The sequence below is a fragment of the Rutilus rutilus genome (assembly GCF_951802725.1).
Source record: "Rutilus rutilus genome assembly, chromosome: 3".
NCBI lineage: Eukaryota > Metazoa > Chordata > Actinopteri > Cypriniformes > Leuciscidae > Rutilus > Rutilus rutilus.
Genome location: NC_140211.1, coordinates 8,697,559 through 8,718,677, shown reverse-complemented (window position 1 = coordinate 8,718,677; position 21,119 = coordinate 8,697,559). Strand labels below are relative to the sequence as shown.

Sequence of the window (21,119 nt, the reverse complement as noted above, 5' to 3'; positions counted from 1 at the left end):
CAAATAAACGTAACCTTGGTGAACATAAGAGATATATAATTAAATTCCATTCTGTACCAACATAAAAAGCACATATCGTGGCATCAAAAAATGAAGAATTCTGCTTTAGTTTGCTCTAAACAGGCTGTAACAGATGACGCTACATATAGTCAGAGGAACAAGAACAAAAGAGAGATAAATAATGAGACTATATACTGCAGTATAAGTTGCCTGGGGCAGTGGGGGGCCAAGATGGTCCCCAAGTAAGTGATGAAGAAGCTTTGATCTCCTGTCCACCCCCTCTTCTAACTCTCACATGGATCAACTGCAGTACAGCGTGCATACACTTCTGTAACAGAGGAAATCTGTACATCTGCACTGCAGTCCTATATATATATATATATATATACTGTATATACACATACATACATATACATATCTATCTATCTATCTATCTATCTATCTATCCACATATATACACATACATACATATACAGTGCTATGCATAAGTGAATACACCCATGCTAAAGTTGACTAAAAAGAGGAATAAAAAATCATATTTTGGAAATTGAACAATGCCTTAATTTAAAAAATTAGGAAAAATCAAACCTTTAAGGACACCAATTTTCTTTGTGAATGAATAATGTATCGTAAATAAATAAATGTTCTTCCTTAAAATACATGGTGCATAAGTGAGTACACCCCTATGTTAAATTCCCATAGAGGCAGGCAGATTTTTATTTTTAAGTATTTAAAAAAAAAAAATTAGGATACTATGCATCCTGATAAAGTTCCCTTGGCCTTTGGAATTAAAATAGCCCCACATCATCACATAGCATTCACCATACCTAGAGATTGGCATGATTTTATTTCAGTTAGCCTAATAGCTGGTTTGATTTGCATTGAGAGATGATCTTATGGAAAGTACCCCATGCCAATCTCTAGGTATGGTGAAGGCTATGTGATGATGTGGGGCTATTTTAATTCCAAAGGCCAAGGGAACTTTATCAGGATGCATAGTATCCTAATTTTTTTTTTTTTTTTTAAATACTTAAAAATAAAAATCTGCCTGCCTCTATGGGAATTTAACATAGGGGTGTACTCACTTATGCACCATGTATTTTAAGGAAGAACATTTATTTATTTACGATACATTATTCATTCACAAAGAAAATTGGTGTCCTTAAAGGTTGGATTTTTCCTAATTTTTTAAATTAAGGCATTAAGTTCAATTTCCAAAATATGATTTTTTATTCCTTTTTAGTCAACTTTAGCATGGGTGTATTCACTTATGCATTGCACTGTACATATCTATCTATCTATCTATCTATCTATCTATCTATCTATCTATCTATCTATCTATCTATCTATCTATCTATCTATCTATCTATCTATCCACATATATCCACATACATATATAGCAGAATACTGAACTGTATATCCGCCATTGTCACCGCATGTAAATTAACTCTTACGTGCAAAGAAAACTAATCTCTGCACAAGTTTTATTTTTTATTATTCTATTTATTTTGTACTTTTCTAACGCCAGAGATGGTTTTCAGTTTTGTAGCTGATTGTGACCAAATACCTTTTTTTTTCTTTTTTTTTTATCAGCCCTACAAAACTATGACCTATGCAGGAGTGCATTAAGTTTACTGCTTAGTGCTTAATAGACTAAAGAAAGCTGCACTGTACAAACTAGGAGACTAAATGCCGCCAGGTGGAACAAACTGTAATTTGCACTACTGTCTGTTCAAAACAAGTGAAAAGAAACCTAGCATTGGGAATTTGTTGCTTTTTCCTGTTGTACCAAACTCGTATTGAACCATGACCCGAGGTACATACTGAACCGAAAACCGAGGTACATACTGAACCGTGCCTCTGTACTGTTACACCCCTACGACTTTGATGCGCAGGATTGCAAGTCGGTTCGTGAGAGACTGAGTGGATTAAATGGAATTTGGGAAAATGGGAACTGGCACATTTGGGAATCCAGGAATCGACAGATTTGCAGGGGGCTTTGTGAAAGACACATGGTGCACAGAAAGAGATAATGTGGGATGAAAATGAGTGTTGGAAGACAGAATGAGAGAGAGCAGGAAAAGGGAAGAAGAAAAAGAGACAAGAAAATATCACTGGCATCTTTGCTTTGAACACGCGCTCACATGCCTATGTTCGGTTTGACTGCAATGTGCTGCAGTATGCGGATGTGCCATGAGGCATTATATACTGTGGAAGCCACTATGGGCCAGATTGACTAAACAGGGCAAATTAGCGTGGGAGTGCAATTCCAAAAAAAGCGCCGATGGGAAAGGAAAAGTTCTGCACATGATCTACTGATGGCAAATTAAAGAATACAGACACAGTAGATCATTTCCATAATGACCAATGCAGTCTACCAAATTACTGTACTGTTTAAAACATGCTTTTTGGGGTGTTGAATAATGGTGCAAATACCAGTAAATTGACCAGCGCAAACCTTAGTAAATCACCTTGCTTGATTCATTCAAATACTCTCTTCCCATAAATTTTGCGTCTGAAAGGGAAACTCCTAAAAATGCATTTACAATAAAAAAGCTGCTAATGTTTCACTGCGTGTCATTAGTAAATCCTTTTTGTAATCTGGCCTTATGCATTTGGTTTGTGTAGTGAACATACTGAGGTACAGTAATAAGCTTGATGACTTTTTCCTCATTAACACGAGTTGAAAATTACAAAGCACTCTTTCATCATTGAAAGAATTGCTTAAATAAGACAATTACCATTGTAAACACAAAACACCTACGCTGGATACCAAAAGAGGTAAAAACTGAGAGGGAAGAGGCAAAAAGGGCTCTGAGATAGCAAATTACTGCTGATGTCAATAATTTGTTTCTCTGGGCAACTTGGCGGCTGGAACCTTAATTGCGAGAGAAAAACACCTCCTTCGAAATCAGCTCTTTCCATCCTCTGAGAGTATCTGTCCACTTTGCTCTCTCTCAAAAGAAAAAAAAAAAGACCAAAAAAAAAAAAAAGGACTGGAAGAGGAGAAGAAAAAAAGACACATGTTGATGGGTTTTACCTCAGCCTAAAAAGTCAGTCACTTATTTGGTTTGTTAACTCCATCAATTTACTGCAATTTGTCGTAAATGTATGCCTTATACTGGAGCATAAGTAATTTCCCAGAACGCTTTAGTCTTTCCAGCTGGCCTCACTCTTAAAGTGAATCATAGGGTAAACTAATCCTGACAAGTCCTGATCCAGAGTGCAGTGGACTGATCATAACTGGTAGAAGGCAAGGACATGTCCTTAGTCAAGGTCTAGTAAAACTGCACTGTAGTTCAAAGGCAAAAACTGACGTTTCATTTGCACTGTATGGCACTTTGTAGTGTTAAAGAGGTAGTTCAGCCCCAAAATTTTATTCGGTCATTATTTACTCACCCTCATGGTGTTTCAAACCTATATGACTTTCTTTTTTTAAACAATGTTTCTATCCATAGAGTGAAAGTCAATGGGGTCCAAAACAACACAGGACCCCACTGACTTCATTGTATGGACAAAGCAACACTAAAATCTTCTTTTGTTTTCCACAGAAGAATGTCAGTCATACAATTTTGTAACAACAGTAAAGTGTAATGAGTAAAGAAGACAATTTTCATTTTTGGGTGATCTATATTTAAGTATTGTGGTATGTACTATGAAGCACCCCATGTAATGCGATTCTATAGTATCCATTACTGTATAGAGTGCAACAGTCGGGTTCTGGAAGCAAAAACCCCCATTCATTTTCTCCATAGGGGAATTGATTTTTTAAATGATAACTTATAACCTTTAGGACTACAGTGATCGACGAGGTTGTTAATTGATGGTTTTGTTGAAGCCATCAGCCTGCATTGTTTTAAAATATTTTTTTTTAAGAATTGTTTAACAGTGGAATACCTAGTGGAATAAACTACATTACCCATGATTCAGCGAAAAAATCTCTACCAATCAAACAATCGAAACAAGCAGGCCGCGCCAAAAGAACTCTTTAAACTGGCACTGCGAATGTCGTAATCGAGTCAGTCTCTGTACGCTCTCAAACTACTATTTGCATATTTTGCAACTATATTGTTTCTATATATATAAAATCAATAGTTTTATATGTGTATATTGTTTTTTTATTCCGCAGTGCCTAATGGGACTGTCGATATTTCCCTCATTAAAGCTGTCTTTTTTTGCTTCTGATTAAAGTTTGTAATGTGGTTTACCTCGTAGCTGGTTGGTTTGGTTCATGGCTTATATAACAAATACATTTTAAACTTCCGGAACCAAGGCCGCTGAAAAGGTGGGGGTAACTGTTGCACTTTATTCCCCTACCATAACCATAATGCTTAGCCGTGTTGTGTCAGACACTCACCATCCTCTGTGGGCACATAGATGTTGAGGTAGAGACAGTCTTCACTCTGATTCTGAATGTAGGTGGCAGCCACATCCAAGCTGTCAGTAAACCACACAGGCAGCATTATCTCGGGCAAAACGCCATGCACGTTCTGCGGGCAAACAGGGGCGAACTGTGTAGCGTTACGCACTTCCTGCCAGGACCCGGGAGCTTCTGGGGGCTGAAAGCGACGGTCTCCTATTGGCGCTGTGGCATAGGGGATGCCCAGGTACTGTTCCACGGGACCCAGGATCTCGTTGTTAAGATCTTTTTTAATCCCACGCAATTTGCCATAGTTTGTGGTGACGGTGGGATATTTGGTGCCAGGATCAATGCGCTGGCACGATGTCAAGGCGATCCACAGTGCCAACCAGAGAAGAGTAATTGCATGGGTGGCCTCCGAATTGCGGGCATGGCCCAAATCCCGTTTACAGGCATGGAGCGGAAACATGACTGTCTCGTTCTTTCCTTCTTCGCTTCGCTTGTTTATTGGCGTTCGCTTTGCTTGGTACCCGGTGAAGGGCAAAGGAAAGTTAAACTATTGTAACAGAATACGAAAAAGTGGTCCTGCCAGTGGTCCTGTTTGATTTGGTCTTTCAGGGAGCAAGAAAAGGGAGGACAGGAATGGGGGGGACAGTGGAAGGGTTGGGGTGGACGAGGGGCTGAGGTTGTGCTCAGCCCTGGTGAGTTATCGTGGAAATGCAATAGAGAGTAAGAGAGGAAAGTCTGTTACGTTCCATCTCCCTGAGCCGTCCTCATGGGGTCAGTTAAAGAGGTCACGCAGATGATTGCTGGTCCTGTCAAGAACAACAAAAAGAGTAAGGGTTAGTCATCAAAGCTTCATTTACCAAATGCTACCCTTTGAATACACGTCAACCACATGAATTTGTACCATGTTGAATGCTGCAACCTGGAATAAAGAGATAGTTCACCTAAAAATAAAAATCCTGTCATCATTTACTCCCATCTCATTCCAAACCGAGACTTCCGAGATTTTTTCTAGTCGACTAGTAGTCGCTCATTTAAGCTATTAGTCGATTAATCGCACATTTGTATACATTAAATTACTTGAATATATACTTGGGGAATTCTAAACCTTTAATATAGGCTTAATATGATTATACCGCGCTCGAGCGAAGCACTAACTTTTCACCAGCAAAAGTAATTATTATAAATGTGTAGAAAAAATAGCAAGGAAACATTTTAATTATTTAATAAACTAGAGTTTTCTGAGTCAGCTGACTCAGACGCTGACTCGTCATCTCTGCAGTGTAGTGAACGCGCCTACAGAAAGAAATGCACCTTTCATACGGATTACATAACTCGTTTCGACTACATTGTCTTGCTTCCTTGTTAGACTGTTCAGACTGTAGAATTCACTGTTAGAATATTAGATTGATTACACTAGCTTCACTCAAAACATAGCATGCTGAGGACATCTGCTGGTTAAAGCCGTTTAAATGCAACAAGAACAGCAAAAACATGTTCAATGATGTTGTACACACTTTGAAACCACAGAGCGTGATATTAGAATAAACAAACAGTTTTCGTTCATTGGTGCGCAAATATAGTTATCGTTCTTGGTGTAAACAGCCCTTTACTCTTATCTGTATGACCAATAATGACAGAGTATTTTAAGTTGTTTCCGGTGTTATCAAGAGAAAATTCAAGTGATTGCGCCAGCTAATACTTTAGCTTCAACACTCTGCACAAACATGGATATGTCCATAATAATAATAGCGCATTTTTATCTAGGTTAACGTTAGAGCGAGTGGCCAAGTACAGTTGTTACTACTAACATGTTTCAAATGATAGGCCATATTTGAGGTTGATGGATGATAGGCAAATGTTTGTATTTCCTGCTCAGCATACTGTAATTACCACACAGACCCGCCTAGAGTTGTCAAAAAGTACCAACTTCGGTACCAGTCGGTACTGAAATTAATAAAATGTGACGCTGTGAGCGCTGTTGAGCGGAATCGTAAACACCTTTGCTTGGCCATTGTGTTCACACGCTCATTGGATATGTCTGTGACTGGATACAATGATCAGCGCTTCAAAAACATGTTTTAAATATACATCAATGACACTCTTCACCAAGCGCTTACACAGATACACACGGCGTTTGAAAGCAGGTCCGCTGATGGATGCTTGCTTGTGCTTTCAAACACTCCCACACCCCCTTTCAAAACACTTTAAAACACTTCAGTGTGCTCTCAAACGCTCCTGTGCGTTGATCATTGTAGCCAATCACAGACAAATCCAATGAGCGCAAGAATACAAAGGCAAATCAGAAGTGTTTACGATTCCGTCAGCACCGCTCACAGCATCACAATCTTAAAATGTCAGTACCGACCTGGTACCGAAGTCGGTACTTTTTGGTACCGCCGTTAATGATCTGTCCCTCACGGACTGTGTGTATATTTTGAAGAATGTAGAATGAAATTCAATGGTTGTTTTGGATCCCACTGATGCAAAATCCAGTCATTTCAAGTTGGTCACGTGAATTAGCCGTGTTGATCAACAGAAAGCTGCTTGGTTTGAAAGTGACTTCTGTGTGAGTGGTGATCTCATTCACCATATCTCATTTTTAGGTAAACTATCCTATTAAGTGTCTTGCTCACAATGGTGATAACTGAAGGATTCCAAGGAGATTTGTATAGTAGCCAAACAAGCATTTCGTTACCAGCCCAGATCATTGCATTTGAGACAGAAAACTAAAAAATATCTTTAACACTTCCCATCAAATATTAATGTTTCTCCACGTTTATATGTAGCTTAAAAATTCAGTGACTCAGCAGTTTTAGTGCTTGCCATTGGGTTCTTCATCTAAGCCGTGGAAAAAAAGCAATACTGCAGGCGAATGACAGCTCAGATGACTCGTTCAGAGCATTATGAGGATCCAATAAGACAGCGACAGGGAGACAGTGATGTAAAGGAAAACATCTCGAAACACCCACACAAAGAGCCTCTATCAGTCAGTTGTGACTAACAAACTAAAAATAGATGTTTTTAGCTCTCACATCCTGAATGAAATCATCTGTGCGGATATGAAGTCTAATTAAGAACCAACGCATTTCGCCGTGAACGCATCTTTTGTTTTTTAAAGCCTCTAATCGCCTCAGAGAGCTGATTGATGCTTTAAAACTTTGATGTTCATTTGAAATGGTGTTAGCATTTAGCCAAGAGCGCCTAGCTTAGACGCCTAAGCATTTTAACGGTTAGCTAAAACAGAGGACAGAGATTTATGTGATGTGAATGGATTTAATGTGGTTTTAGATTTGAAGTCTGGACAAAATGAAGGGGGCAAAATGTCAAGCCTACGCAGTGAACTTTAAAACTAACACTTGAGATGACAGCAATGTCATACATAACACCAAATGAATGACACAAATATGTGCGGACCAGAGACATTATAAAAGGTAGAAGGAACTGAATGAGAAATTGTTACACTCAGTATGGCTGCTGTAGAAATTGATTTTGCATTGTCATGTCATAATTTCCTGTGGCTCCACAGTGATTAGTCATTAGCATATACACCTCAGGTGATTGGCTTAAAAAAAAGAAAAGAAAAAAGAAAAAGCAACAGCCACTGAGAGGAATGGGAATGCTAACAGAGAGCTGTCTCCAGGTATTACAGACCACCTTAGTGCAGTAAATGTGAATGGCAAGCTATTTAAAAGCAAAACAATGCTTCCTCATCATCATCATCATCACCATCATCGTTAATGTGGCAACGATCATCATGCCGGATGGACTCCTCCAGTGATATTACTTTATCACCATCCTATAATAGTCTCATTTAATGTGGCCATTAGCGTTTCTAGTGCAGAGCTATCGCCGCGTGTGTGTCTGTCTTTTTGTTATGCCAATAAAGCTATTTGGATATGAGAACTATGGATTGGAGAGAGGAAAAAACAGAATGAGAAAGATAAAGGAACAGAGAGAGAAAACAAGACAGAAGGTATTTCGCATAGGGGCCTGTACAGGCACTAGCGCTTTAAATACGGATAAATGCTGTAAAAATGCAATAGCAGTAAATCCCTCAGTAGTCTATATGTAGTGTGGAATTTAAGAAGGTCAGACAGAAATGGGAAAGGAATAAAACAGCTGAGCTGCCTTTTACCTTTTATTATCACACTATAATTCTTCCCACTTTCTTTCAGAATAATTCAAGACTCTGTACTGTGCTTAGTTTGCCTCCGTTCCCCACCCTTATGTAAATGAAGTTCAATGAAGAGAAAATGTTGCATAAACATACTTGCGTTTCGCAGGGGGGCCCTAGCCTGGAAATCTGAAAGATTAATGGTCTGGCGTCGACTAATGAAATTCGGCCAGCTCGAGGGGCGGCACCAAGCATGCATTTGAAAATCTCACTGCACGCAATTGGATAACACTACGACCAATCACATCAAGCCCCATACGCTTAGCTACCAGCGGAGCCAACTGGTAGATTAGACTCTTGCCGTATCCGGTCGGCAAAACAGCAAAAACGCCCTTCTTGCAAAGGAACGATTCGAGCGCCGTCTTCTGTTCCTCTTTTAGATAAAAAGCCAAGTCTAACTCGTTCATTGTAGCGGCCAAAGCCGTTTCAAACAGCTGGTGTTCATCCATAGCCATCTTGCAATGTTTACTAATGACTTTGACGTCGCAGCGCTCTCGCTCGCCTCTGGCCCGCCTATATCAGGTAACCCGATGTGATTGGTGCAGCTCGGATACAAGGGCATATTTAATGAGCATCATTACTCGACACCAGAGTAAACTCGCTGAGCAAATTCAACTTGTGCTCTCGCGAGAACTCTGGATTTCCAGGGTAGGGGGGCCCTGCAAGCACAGTATAACATCTGACAGGACAGGTATTTATTTCTTAACAAGTTACGAAAATAGCGTTAGAATAAAATATAGCCGTACAACATCTCATCTGAGAACACGTTTTTCTCAGGTACTCTTTGACAGAAGAGTCAACAGCTTTCACACGTGTCTTTCAAAATAAAAGTCATGCATCAGAAAAACATTTAGAATACATTTTGTTGTTGTTGTTGTTGTTTCTTTGACTGTACACAGCGTGACCCACCGGTTGAGAAACACTGGCATAAAAGATATGTATAATACCGGATTCAGACTACACAATATTTTTGTCTGTTACGTGTCAGATTATGCTATTTTGACTCCTAAATTTTTGTCGTGTCATGGACAAGAAACACGTTGCTTCTCAACCAATCATCGTTTGCCGTATTTAACGATGTTCGTGATGTCACAAAGAAGGCAGAACTAGCGACAGACTTCACAAAAACGTGATTATACAATGACTGTATAGTCTAATGCTAATTCCAGAACTCATCAGGTTGCTGAAGTGCTTCCGCTATCGTTCGCCAGCATTTATCTTTTTTCACTCTGTCGCGGTCGACCCTCGAGGAAACATCATAAAGGCAGGAGTATTGTTGCCATAACTCCACAAATCTTTCCTCCATTGCATAATTCCACCTAGCAGCACCAATACCATCGTCTCTCTCTCTCGTTTCGGGCATGTTTGAAAGCTGTGAACGGAAGAGCTTCTGAGCTCCTATTGGTCAACGCCACAGATGTGAGGAAACTCGTCGTGGAGGACCGGAAAAATATCGCAGACGCGTCATTGGTTGTCGTCCACTATGAAACACTATACGATATGAAACGATCGATTCTTGCATTTCGACGGCCATTGTCTTGTACGAATCACCACGAAATCCTATGTCAAACGAATCATGCCAAAATCAGATTGATCTCGTGTAGACTGAACCGGCATAAGCATTTAGCCTTTGTATGCAACAAAGAGTGGCTTATTCCCGTCATGAAGTACATGTTCATGTCCCTATAATTTAGCCTATATGACTAAATATATTAGAAAAAATACTATACAAAATATATTTTTGTATAAAATAACATTTTTAAAAAGCATCTTTATCTTTATTCATTAACATTTCAATATTATAAAAAGATATAATATAAAAATTAACAAAATATATGTATATTATGCAAATAACTTTTGTATGTGATAAATGTTGACTAAATTATAAAAATATTAGCTAAAACAGCATACAATTAATACACACTCACACACACACACAGCAATATATATATATAGTATCAAATAATTTTTTTTAAAAACACAATTTACTTACAAACTTTATTGATTCATAAAATATTATTATTTATAAAATATTACTAAGATATAACATTTTAATATCTCAACTTAAAAGTCTTGCTTAACTTAAAACAACACACGCACAGTCATTTTAGATCAAGTTACAGAATTCAGAACACTGTAAATAAAACTGTAAAGCATCTCTCTCTATATTATCCCTCCTGTAATTTGTCACTTTATCGTCTCTCTCTCTCTCTCTCTCTCTCTCTCTCTGTGTGTGTGTGTGTGCGTGTGTGTTCTGTGGAGTGTAAAATAGAAGAGGATGACTCTGGGGCTCTGAAGGGAGTCTTGGGACCATTGACAGGATTCTCTGGCTGTTCTTTAATTAAACCTTAGAGACCAAACACACTGCACAACACTCACACACACAGTCACACACCAAACAAATTCTCCTTAAACAATAACACACCCGAATTGATCAGGAGGAAAGGAGTGACGCGTGGAAAACACTGGAGAGCATGAGACAGATTAAGAAAAACAACATGAGAGAGATTAGAGATGGAAAGGAACGGAGAGAGTAAGCTTCTGGTCAGCGTTTGGAAACTAACTAAAAGCAGCGACGCTAATAACTGAACTACGTTCTCAGTAGCGTGACAGAAGTTTGGCTGTTTTCAAAATTGGGTAGCTTTTCAACTAACAAGCTCTTTTTTTTTTTTCTTTTTTTTCTGCAAGCAGTGCAGCACAACATCACTGTTTTCATGTCATACTGTGTCGGGCAAACAGCCTTTCAACCGAACAAGCCGAGGCAATAAACTCATTCCCTCAGAATCTCTCATGTAGCGCTGGGGTGTCGGATTCATTTCGTTCGGTTGCTTCTCACTCATCAGTTTTTGCAGCAAAATAAATATTTAGATACTTCTGTTTAGCATTATATTTTCAAATCAGTTCCTGTATTTTCGCCGTTTCTATTACCTGTGTTTTGTATACATTTAAGTGTGAGATACTTGTTTTTATACCAGTTGTGGTTGAATAAAAGCAACTCAATTTTCTATTTGTTTTCCAATTTCTATCTTTGTTTTAAATTAATTGTACACTCATCATTCACAATTACTACTAATAACAACAATGTACTGTAAACAGCAACATGATGAGACATCAATATTTAAGTAATTAACCATAAAGTAATATAGGAGGCTAATTGCACAATCTGACTATTAACGGGTTGCCAAGCAACAGCTTACTTAATACGCACACAGCTCATCCAAACATCATTTAGAATCAGAATTATGCATTTTATAATCCATTTGCAATTCCATCAACAGTTAAAATATTGCACTATTTGAAATGTATCAAACATCCAACAAAATGCAAAGCAGTTCACTCTTTTAAATGCCGCAACCTCGGACTGGAATCTTCTCCAGACTGAGGTGAAGCTAAAAAAATTGGTGTCTTGTAGTCAATTTAAAATGGTATGAAGTAATATTTAGAGTAAATTAATGGTGTGTCATTTTTTTTTTAATGTTGTAACTTTGATGTATAATTGTACATGCAAACTCGGCTGCCTATCGTGACCAAAACACTCCTGCAAAAGAGATTCTCTCTCTCCTGGTTAAATAAAGGTAATTATTATTATTTATTATTATTTACTCAAACATGCAACAAAACTGCAAATTCCAGTGCTCACATACACATATTCATATCAACAAAGATAGGTTTGTATAATACTTTGGTAGATTAATACCAGTGTTATTTTATCATTGTGTATATCCCATTATAATATTTATTAAATTGACATTTTTATATGTTCAGTGTTTATTTAAAATACATTTTTAGTAATTGTGCCATTTTTATTCACTTATTGTTTTGAACATTTCTATTTAGCTTTATTATTATTACTTTAGTTTTAGATATTTTAGTTTTTCAGCTAGTTGGCAGGTATTTAAAACATTTTAAAAGGAATTTTTAAATATATATATATATTTTTCTGTCTGTACTTGTCTGAATGTCATTGTCCATACAATGAAAGCAAAAGGGATCTAATGTTTTTTGTGTGTGTTCTGCAGAAAAGCCATACAGGTTTAGAATGAAATCAGCAAATGAGGACAGCCAATATTCAATTATAGAAAATGTCATCTGATCCATATTTTCTTTTTTGGTGAATAAATGGCCCTTTTGGGTGAACGCCAGATTTTATCCACCATTTGACCCGAAGGCAGCATTTGCTTCACTTTTTCAATCGTGGAGCTTGACTAGAGTATTTAGCTAGTTTGTAGGTACAGCTTGTAGCTTCACTGTTCATGATGAATGCAGAAGAACCTCTGGTCCTCTGGCTCATAACCCCGCTGAACTGCTGCATTTACCCTCTGACAGTTCATCACATATGTCAATCAACTCCCATGCGATGTCTTTCCCACATATCCATCTGCTACCCCGTTCCACGCTGATCTAGAGTCAGTCGCCGCAGTAATTAAGGCTTATGTCAGACTAATGAGCTTGTCACCTCCCTGATCGTGAGCCAGTGTGTGCTGTGTTTAACCAGAGGACTGGATGGGTCCAGCAGCAGCTGATGCCCCCGCAGCCAGGGCAAGAAGAGAAGAAGAGCGCCAGGACCGGAGCGGGCACAAAGTTGGCATGAGCGGCGGGGGGGCGGGGGCGCTTAGGTTGCTCGGGTCTTAATTGTTTGATTGGCATTGTTACAAGACTTTAATTGGCCAGTTGTGGCCGTGCTGTGCGCCCTCCGGGTGTGATGGAAAATGATGAATAGGAGAAATAAACAGACAGAGAGACACAGATGGACAAAACAGGCTATGAGTGAGAAAATGGGGAAGAGAGATAGAGAAACACACACTCCAAGCCTCTACACACACCTTGGCAGTAGAATCGCCATTGGCTAGTACATTATTAGAACTATTTTTGGTACTATTTTATATGATTCCACCAAATCAGCTTATCTTTGTAAAATGGCACAGCTTTTTCTCTGAACGTACACTCTTAGCATCAGTCAATCAAGCATTATATTATGATATTATGATAATCAAGCACTATTTAATGATAGAACATTAGCAATTAGAACTAAAACTTGGTAACCACGTATGAATGCATATTTGTCATTTTAACTGAACTAAGGACTGGTGGTGGTGCTTAAGATGTTTCTGTAAAAAAAAAAAAAGAGATATAGTAATAGGTAATAGTAATTATTATTAAAAGATAATACTACTACTAATTCTACTACTAATAACAAAATACAACGCATTAAGGATTGATGAGCTGCAGGGTTCATGAATATTAATCACGTTGTCAGTATTCGCTAGAACTGATTTGCTGAAATCAAAACAGGGACGTAATAGATGAGCGCCAGCCAATGAGATTGCAGTTTGTGCATTAGCTCCGCCCACTACCGGAGAAACCGACACATCTTCAGCTTGTTCTTAAAAGCTGAATAATCCCAAACCAACCATTATCCGTTATTTTGACAGAAAAATACAACAAATACAACTGTATTTAAAAAAAATACAGAATGCTGCTGCAAGAATGCTTAAAGGGTTACTTCAGGATTTAGCATTAAGCTTTGTATTAGTAGAAAACCTGTAGTATTGTCCGAAATTCCATCCTTTCCACCCTCATATGACCCTGAGACAAGAGATTTATGTATTTTTTGTCTGGAAAAAATCCTCCGATGACGCAAAAATCGTCATTTTGCGTCATCGGAGGATTTTCTGGACAGAGGCTAAAGACTACAGGCAGTAGATGGCGTTGTTCCGCATGTTTTCAGCCCGCCCATACAGGGTGGGATCTCACTCACAGAATGTACACACAGTCAGCCTTTCTTTGGAAGCTAAGCTAGCAAGCTCTTGTTCTGTGGAGAAAGCTGAATAGTAGGAGAAAGCTGAGTAAGTAACCATCCTCCTTTTCCCGGACTTGTCCGGCGGGCGAGATCGTTCAAAATGTCCGGGATTCAGCTTTTGCTTTCTGCGGTCGCCATTCATTGTTTACATACATGCACACCTTTCAATCTAACTGAATTCATTCCGATTGGTGAATTTGAATGTAGTGTTTACATGAACGCCAAACAAGTGATCGGTTGATGTGCGTTTTACCATTGCTAAGAAAAATTCCCGCTCCTCCGTGAGAGATGGGAGACCCGGCGCGTCTCAGTAATCTCGCCACCGGCCTCGCGCCGTTCTCCCGCGGCCGTCAGCCTCATCCTGCTCGCCACAGTAAACATGATGAATGGCGACTGTAGAACGCAAAAGCCGAATCCCGGACATTTTGGACGATCTCTAAATCCCTCGCAAACTCATCACGTAGGCTAGCTTTGTTGTTTTCAACAACTGCGCACTCTTACCGGTAGGCGTGGCCTCCTAAGGCAGCGAAGCAAGTGCATTCTGGGAGTTGTTGTCTTTCATCCACATAAGCCAAAAATACATTTTCTGGCTTTTCTCAGTCTAGAAAGCTCCAAATTCAAAAATCTCTTCACATTTCTTCTACTTAAATGACCTATTTTAAATACACATTCATCTTCCCAGAGGTGAAGTATCCCTTTAAGGCAGTCAAGAAATTTGAGTCAATTACTCAGTTTTTAAAATCGTTGCCGAACTAAAATTATCTGTAAGTCTGTCTATCTAAGTCTATCTAAGTCTAAGTATCTGTATCTATTACTTGTTTTTAAGTGTTACACAATTGTGCCCCTTCTTTTCTTTCTAGTATGCTGGCATTTTATAATCCATCTAGATCTTTGAGATCTGAAAATCAAAATCTTCTCTCTGTTGTCAGAACAAAATAAAAACATTAGGGACGACAGAGCGTTTTCCCGTGTCGGACCCAAACTTTGGGATGATCTCCCTCTTTCTGTAAGGTCAGTAAAGTCACTACCGATATTTGCGCCGATGTTAAAAGCACATCTTTTAAAAACTTCCTGGGCGTCTTTCTTCATGATGGGTGTTTGATCGTGACCTTGTCTATGTTTTGTGCGTTTTTGTTTTATTTATTTTATTTCTCTCTCTGTACTCTTATTTTTGTGGGTTTTTTATTTAGTGATTGTGAAGCACTTTGGGCAACAGCTGTTGATGGGTTGATATTGCATTTTTAATAACACTTCTTAATATCAAGCACATCCTGCTCTTTATTACTCATTCGTCCATGTTTCATCACTCTCACATGTCAATAACTCTTGCCCACTAAAAGCAGCACGGATATATTTGCATACCGCTATAGAAAAGGTTAAATCGATTCACACTTTGTATCATCACCACGATATATACATCGTCATATCACCCAGTCCAAGCAAACAGTAATGCTCAAACACATTTGACCAGCTAGTCGTTGAAACCAACAACCGATTAACTATCAAGACTGACTGGCTAACGCTATTTTTTGCCCTTGCAAGTGCTCTTTTTTAAGTTAACTAAAGGCAAATCTGAATGACGTTTCACTTGAACCTTAATCAAGTAGAATCAACCATGACATCCACAGCTTATCTTATTCCTTATTAATGCAGACAATTTGCTTATCCAATGCCAGGTTGAGTCGTATAGCTGCAGATCGCGTGCATGACAGTTGGGGTCGGGGGGCTGAACTAGTTGATACAGGAACTGGTATTTTGTATGCATGTGTCTGAAATACTGTCTATAACGCCTCTGAAGTGGTTGCGCAGTCAGTGGACGCAGGCACCAGGCCTGTGTGTGTCTGAGACAGCGGCGAGTGTCGAAGGAGGACGGATGTGTGCCGGGGCGGTTCTGAGACGCGGCCTCATTCAGACCCTCTGGGAGATGACAGCGGTTACGGTGTGTGTGAGTGAGTGTGTGTGTCAGACAGCCAACTGATAGCAGAGCTGCTGACGGCCGGGTCAAAAGACATTCACAACCTGCCGCTACCTTCTCCCGCCACTTTATCTCATTTCTGTCCCCCTTATCCGTACATTGATCTGGAATAAAAGACAGCAGGTGGATGATAGGCTGAAAGCACTAAAATCAAGAGAGAACTATAATTATCACTAAAAGTAACATATAATACAAGCATTAATCTTAAAGCTTCCATGTAGTCAATAATTGTATCCCTTAAAATTAATCTTTGATGCCCAAAATGACATTTAAAAGTTTTTTTTTCCTTTGGCATGAAATTTCTTCATGCCTTAAAATAGCTTGAATGTAACTCGACACTCTTGCTTCATTTAGTATATGCAGTTCTATGAATATGCAAATGAGCCCCGCCTCCACTCACTCACACCAGCTCAGAGATCCACTCGTTGACGATCACACGTTGATCTGATTGGTTACAGGGTAGTTTGTGACGTCAGAAACACCAGCGATTTCAAACCGTGTTTTTGAGACTGTCTTTGGTTCACTGCAGTTTTAATGAGAAAATACTCAGCAATGGTGTTGACTTATGAATTTGCATATGGTTTGTCTTAAAGCATAATAAAAACACCACATAGACTTATAAACAACATTAAAAGCTTGATTTTTTTACCACAGGGGGACTTTAAATTATCTTTGTTTTTTTTCCAGCTATTTCGTATAGAGTCTTTTGTTACTTCTTTATGTACTGTATTTATTTTGTTACTTCTTTATGCACAGCACAACTGTATTTAATACTGATAATAATCAGAAATATTTCTTAAGCATCAAATCATCATATTAGAATGATTTCTGAAGGATCATGTGACACTGAAGACTGGAGGAATTATGCTGAAAATTCAGCTTTGATCACAGGAATAAATTACATTAAAAAAAAATATTAAAATGGGAAACAGTTCAATTGTAATAGGTCACAATATTACTGTTTTTACTGAGACTTTTTTTACTGAGAATAAAAAAAATTATACAGTTGTATAGTGATTTTATTATTACACAGATTTTTCTTCATTGATTGAATACAGTAAACAAAATTTTACCTCTCTAAAACCGTTCATACGAGAGCTGCTCACGTTTTATATGCTGTCAATACATTAATAATTTACATTTCGATGTTTATGTAATCATATATAGAAAAAATGACAAGAATTGACTAGAACATCACTTTACTGTATGTACGATTATGAATGAAATCACATTCCCCCTAGTTTTTGTGCACCCAACCACAAAAATAAAACTAAGGTCTAAGATATCTGACACAAATGTACAGTCATCTGTCGTGCATTAATAAGTACATTACTATGAAACAACTTATATTTTAGGAGACAGTTTGAGGATACATTTTTGAGAGAGAATTAGCCTCTAATCCCACTCACCATTCAAAGTAGGGCTGCACGATTTGGGGAAAATGTCATATTGCGATAATAGAGGTCAATATTACGATTGCGATATGCGATATAATAAACAAATGGTTTCATGAGTCAACTTGCTTGGTTCTCAAGGAAAATAAATGCACACACAGATTAGTGATAATCTGCCTAAAGAAAAAACTGCTTTAGTCAAGAGCAGTGAGTGTTTTTCTCTGTTCCCTTTGTTCTTTGATTAACTTTAACGACAGATATAATTAGTGGCTACTGTGTACTGTCCCTTTAAGACCAGCTGCTGCTGTCAGAGACGCGGATCTCACACACGCCTCATTCTCTCACGAGTCACAACTCTTCACGTTCTACCGCGAAAGAGAACTTGATACTGGCGCGCGTCTATCTGTGGGTCGTGTGTGTGTGTGTGTCTGTGTGTCAGGAGGACATTCACTGACAGCGCGTTCTTTTTTGTCTTATCGCGAATGAATGGTTTAAAAGCATTTGCATGAATAAGAGCGGGATCATGTAACACTAGCCAAAGGATGCCAACAATTAACAGATGCTGCGTTAATAGCGGTAATTTGTTTATTTAATATAAAATCGCAGCGTTTTGCGTCATATAATCGCGTAGGCTTGACATCGCGATTGCGATACGATTAATCGTGCAGCACTAATTCAAAGTCTGTTTCCCATTTATTTCCCACATGCAGTCTAGAGAGAAAGAGATGAGGAGGATAACCTTAGTCCAGTCACAGGACACACGCACATAAACAACTGGAATGAATGAGTGGTCACAGTCCACCAGAGCACAAAATTGGAAACAATAGAAGAGGAAGAGTTAAAAGCAAATATTTACAGGGGTTTAATGTGGGCCAGGACACGGTCTCTCCGTGAAGGGTCAGCGGGAGTCGGCGCTGTGCTAATTAGCCAGAACCGTTACTCGCCGAAACACTCATATCAGCTTAATCACGGCCTGATGAAATGTGTGTGCCGACATTAAACTGTCATTAGGTTTGTAGCCTTTTTACTGCATTACAAATACCGACACCAGCACAGCATCAACTAAAAACGGCCATAATTTCTCCTCATTAATATTTAAAAGCAAGTGAGGCTGTAACCGTTGCATATTAAACACATGTGCTGTTCACAGCGCCAACACCCTCTGGCCAATCAGAATGCATTCTCAAACTCATAATGAGAACAGAGAGAGAGAGAGAGAGAGAGAGAGAGAGAGAGAGAGAGAGAGAGAGAGAGAGAGAGAGAGAGAAACCAGTGGAAAGAGATAACAAGATCAGCCAAAAGAGAATCTCATCCCAATCACTCTTACATAAAATCAGTGATAAATGGATTTTGGTGTGTCAGAGAGCACGAGCGTGATTTTTCCCCACACTTCTCAGTGTGAGCAAGCCACTGTTTAGGCCCCAGGGTAGCTCACAGCCTGCGTCCTTTATTAAAGATGAATGACCAAGTTTGTGTATGACTATATAAGTGTGTCTGTATCCATGCAGTTTTAAGTGAACATATATGCAAAACTGCGCCGTAAAATATGGCTATGTCGTTTCGCGGTGCTTTTCAATCATTTGGTGGCTGATGCGTTCTTTTTTCTTCCCCTTATTTCTTTCTTTCTTTCTCTCTCTATCTATCAGTCAGATGGCATGAAAAGTGAACAGAAATTGATGCAAAATAATGTTGCTCATGTATCAAGCAGTGCTGCTCCAGTCAGTACTGTACTAGACTCAGTCTCACATTTACGTGCTGACAGGTAAAACGCAAACAATCGGCCAATTGGAGCATACATACAGTTCAAGTTTTAAGTAAATTAATACTTTTATTTAACAGGACATAATTCTTGAGCAGTGAGCAATGATTTCTGAAGGATCATGTGACACTGAAGACTGGAGGAATGATGCTGAAAATTCAGCTTTGCATTACAGCAAAACATTACATTTGAAAAATATCCAAAAATATATATTGCAATAGAAAACAGTTAAAGTGTAACTTCGCCGATTTACAGCCCGCTTCGTATTGTTACAGTGTCGGTAGTAAATGTAAATGAACAATGTTTACTCGTTCTCTGTGTTTCCTGGACCGAGAAATTCACGTTTATTTGTCAGCAAAGACTTATGACAGCTCCAGGGCTTTCGTCAAAACTACAGATTATACTTCTGCATTTTTGTATCCTCGCCCACGGACCATCGGATCAACAGAGGGTTATTAACAGAACGGTTATTGTAAGAGTAGATTTATCATTGAAAATTGTATCGTACTTTGTCTACAGCATTATGGTAAAACATTAACACTAAGGCAACAGCTTTCGTACTTAATGCGAACTTTCAGAGCCCAAATGTCACATTCTTAGACAGCATTTAAGCAGTAAAGAGGACTGATCATAGAAATTCAGAGCCTGCAAAGCTAGAATCACTCAAGCAACACTGATGTGCACTACACCCTCAGCAACAGCATAATCAGGGCAACACTTTCTTCATCCTCTCTTTCTTTTCCTCTTCTCTGCATCTATGGGACTGCTATCAAAGCAACGTAAAAGCTATGAAAACACACCCCCAACCATAAATCTTTGCTAAGTGTGTGTGTGTTTGTATCCCTGCATTTACGTGCACATACATACAATGCATTAGGCAGATGCTTTTATCCAAAGGGGCTTGCATTGCATACATCATATCTGTTCATGGATTTCCTGAAAATCAAACCCATGACCTTGACATTGCTAGAGGCATGTCTACATATATATATATATATATATATATATATATATAATGATTTTTTTTATCAAAGCTACAAAAGTATTCTGTGTGCACTCTTCGGTTGCGAGAACCGAACTGAATTATCTTTTGCATATTATTGCACTTGAAAGAGGCTTAAAAACACATAAAAAGGATACATTTTTATTATAATGAAACACTACAATGTCACGTGAACTACAATGTCAACGTCAACAGAAACGATAATCCAAAATTTATACCGGTTGTCAAATGTACACCTGTTTACGGTGTTTGTTTCTACTGGGATTGTAGTAATGTTGTATGCGATTGGATTCTCAGTGAAGTACAAATGCGAAGTTGCCTTAGAATTTGGCAAAATGAGGTGTTTTAAGCATAATTAAGTTTCAACAGTTGGAAGCATGCCTACGAGGCCTTGAAATGCTGCCTTCGAAGGCTCTCATTAGGTCTTGGAAAAGAGCTTATTTGTCAGGTTCCTCCATCTATCCTCTCTAATGCTGTTTGGCTCTTGGTTTTCCCTCCACACCTTTTCACTTCATTCCTCTTCATCCATCAATACACACCTTCTGATTCACCCTCCATTTCCGCACAATAACAGCTGCCACAACACAAATTAATTACCATGGCCAATGACGATTACTGGACGGACCTAAAGCTGAGGCAGGAGAC

At 38.7% G+C, this 21,119-nt stretch overlaps 1 protein-coding gene across 4 annotated transcripts in view; it reads right to left on the bottom strand.

Moving 5' to 3' along the window:
* nlgn2a (neuroligin 2a) overlaps positions 1-21,119 on the bottom strand; it is a 248,988-nt gene that overhangs the window by 121,589 nt on the left and 106,280 nt on the right. For all 4 annotated transcript variants that reach the window (XM_084404865.1, XM_084404864.1, XM_084404867.1 and 1 more), the window contains one exon: positions 4,358-5,175. In XM_084404865.1, the coding sequence (XP_084260991.1) occupies positions 4,358-4,829 (472 nt within the window). In that variant the 5' untranslated portion in view covers positions 4,830-5,175. The remainder of the gene's footprint in view (positions 1-4,357; positions 5,176-21,119) is intronic.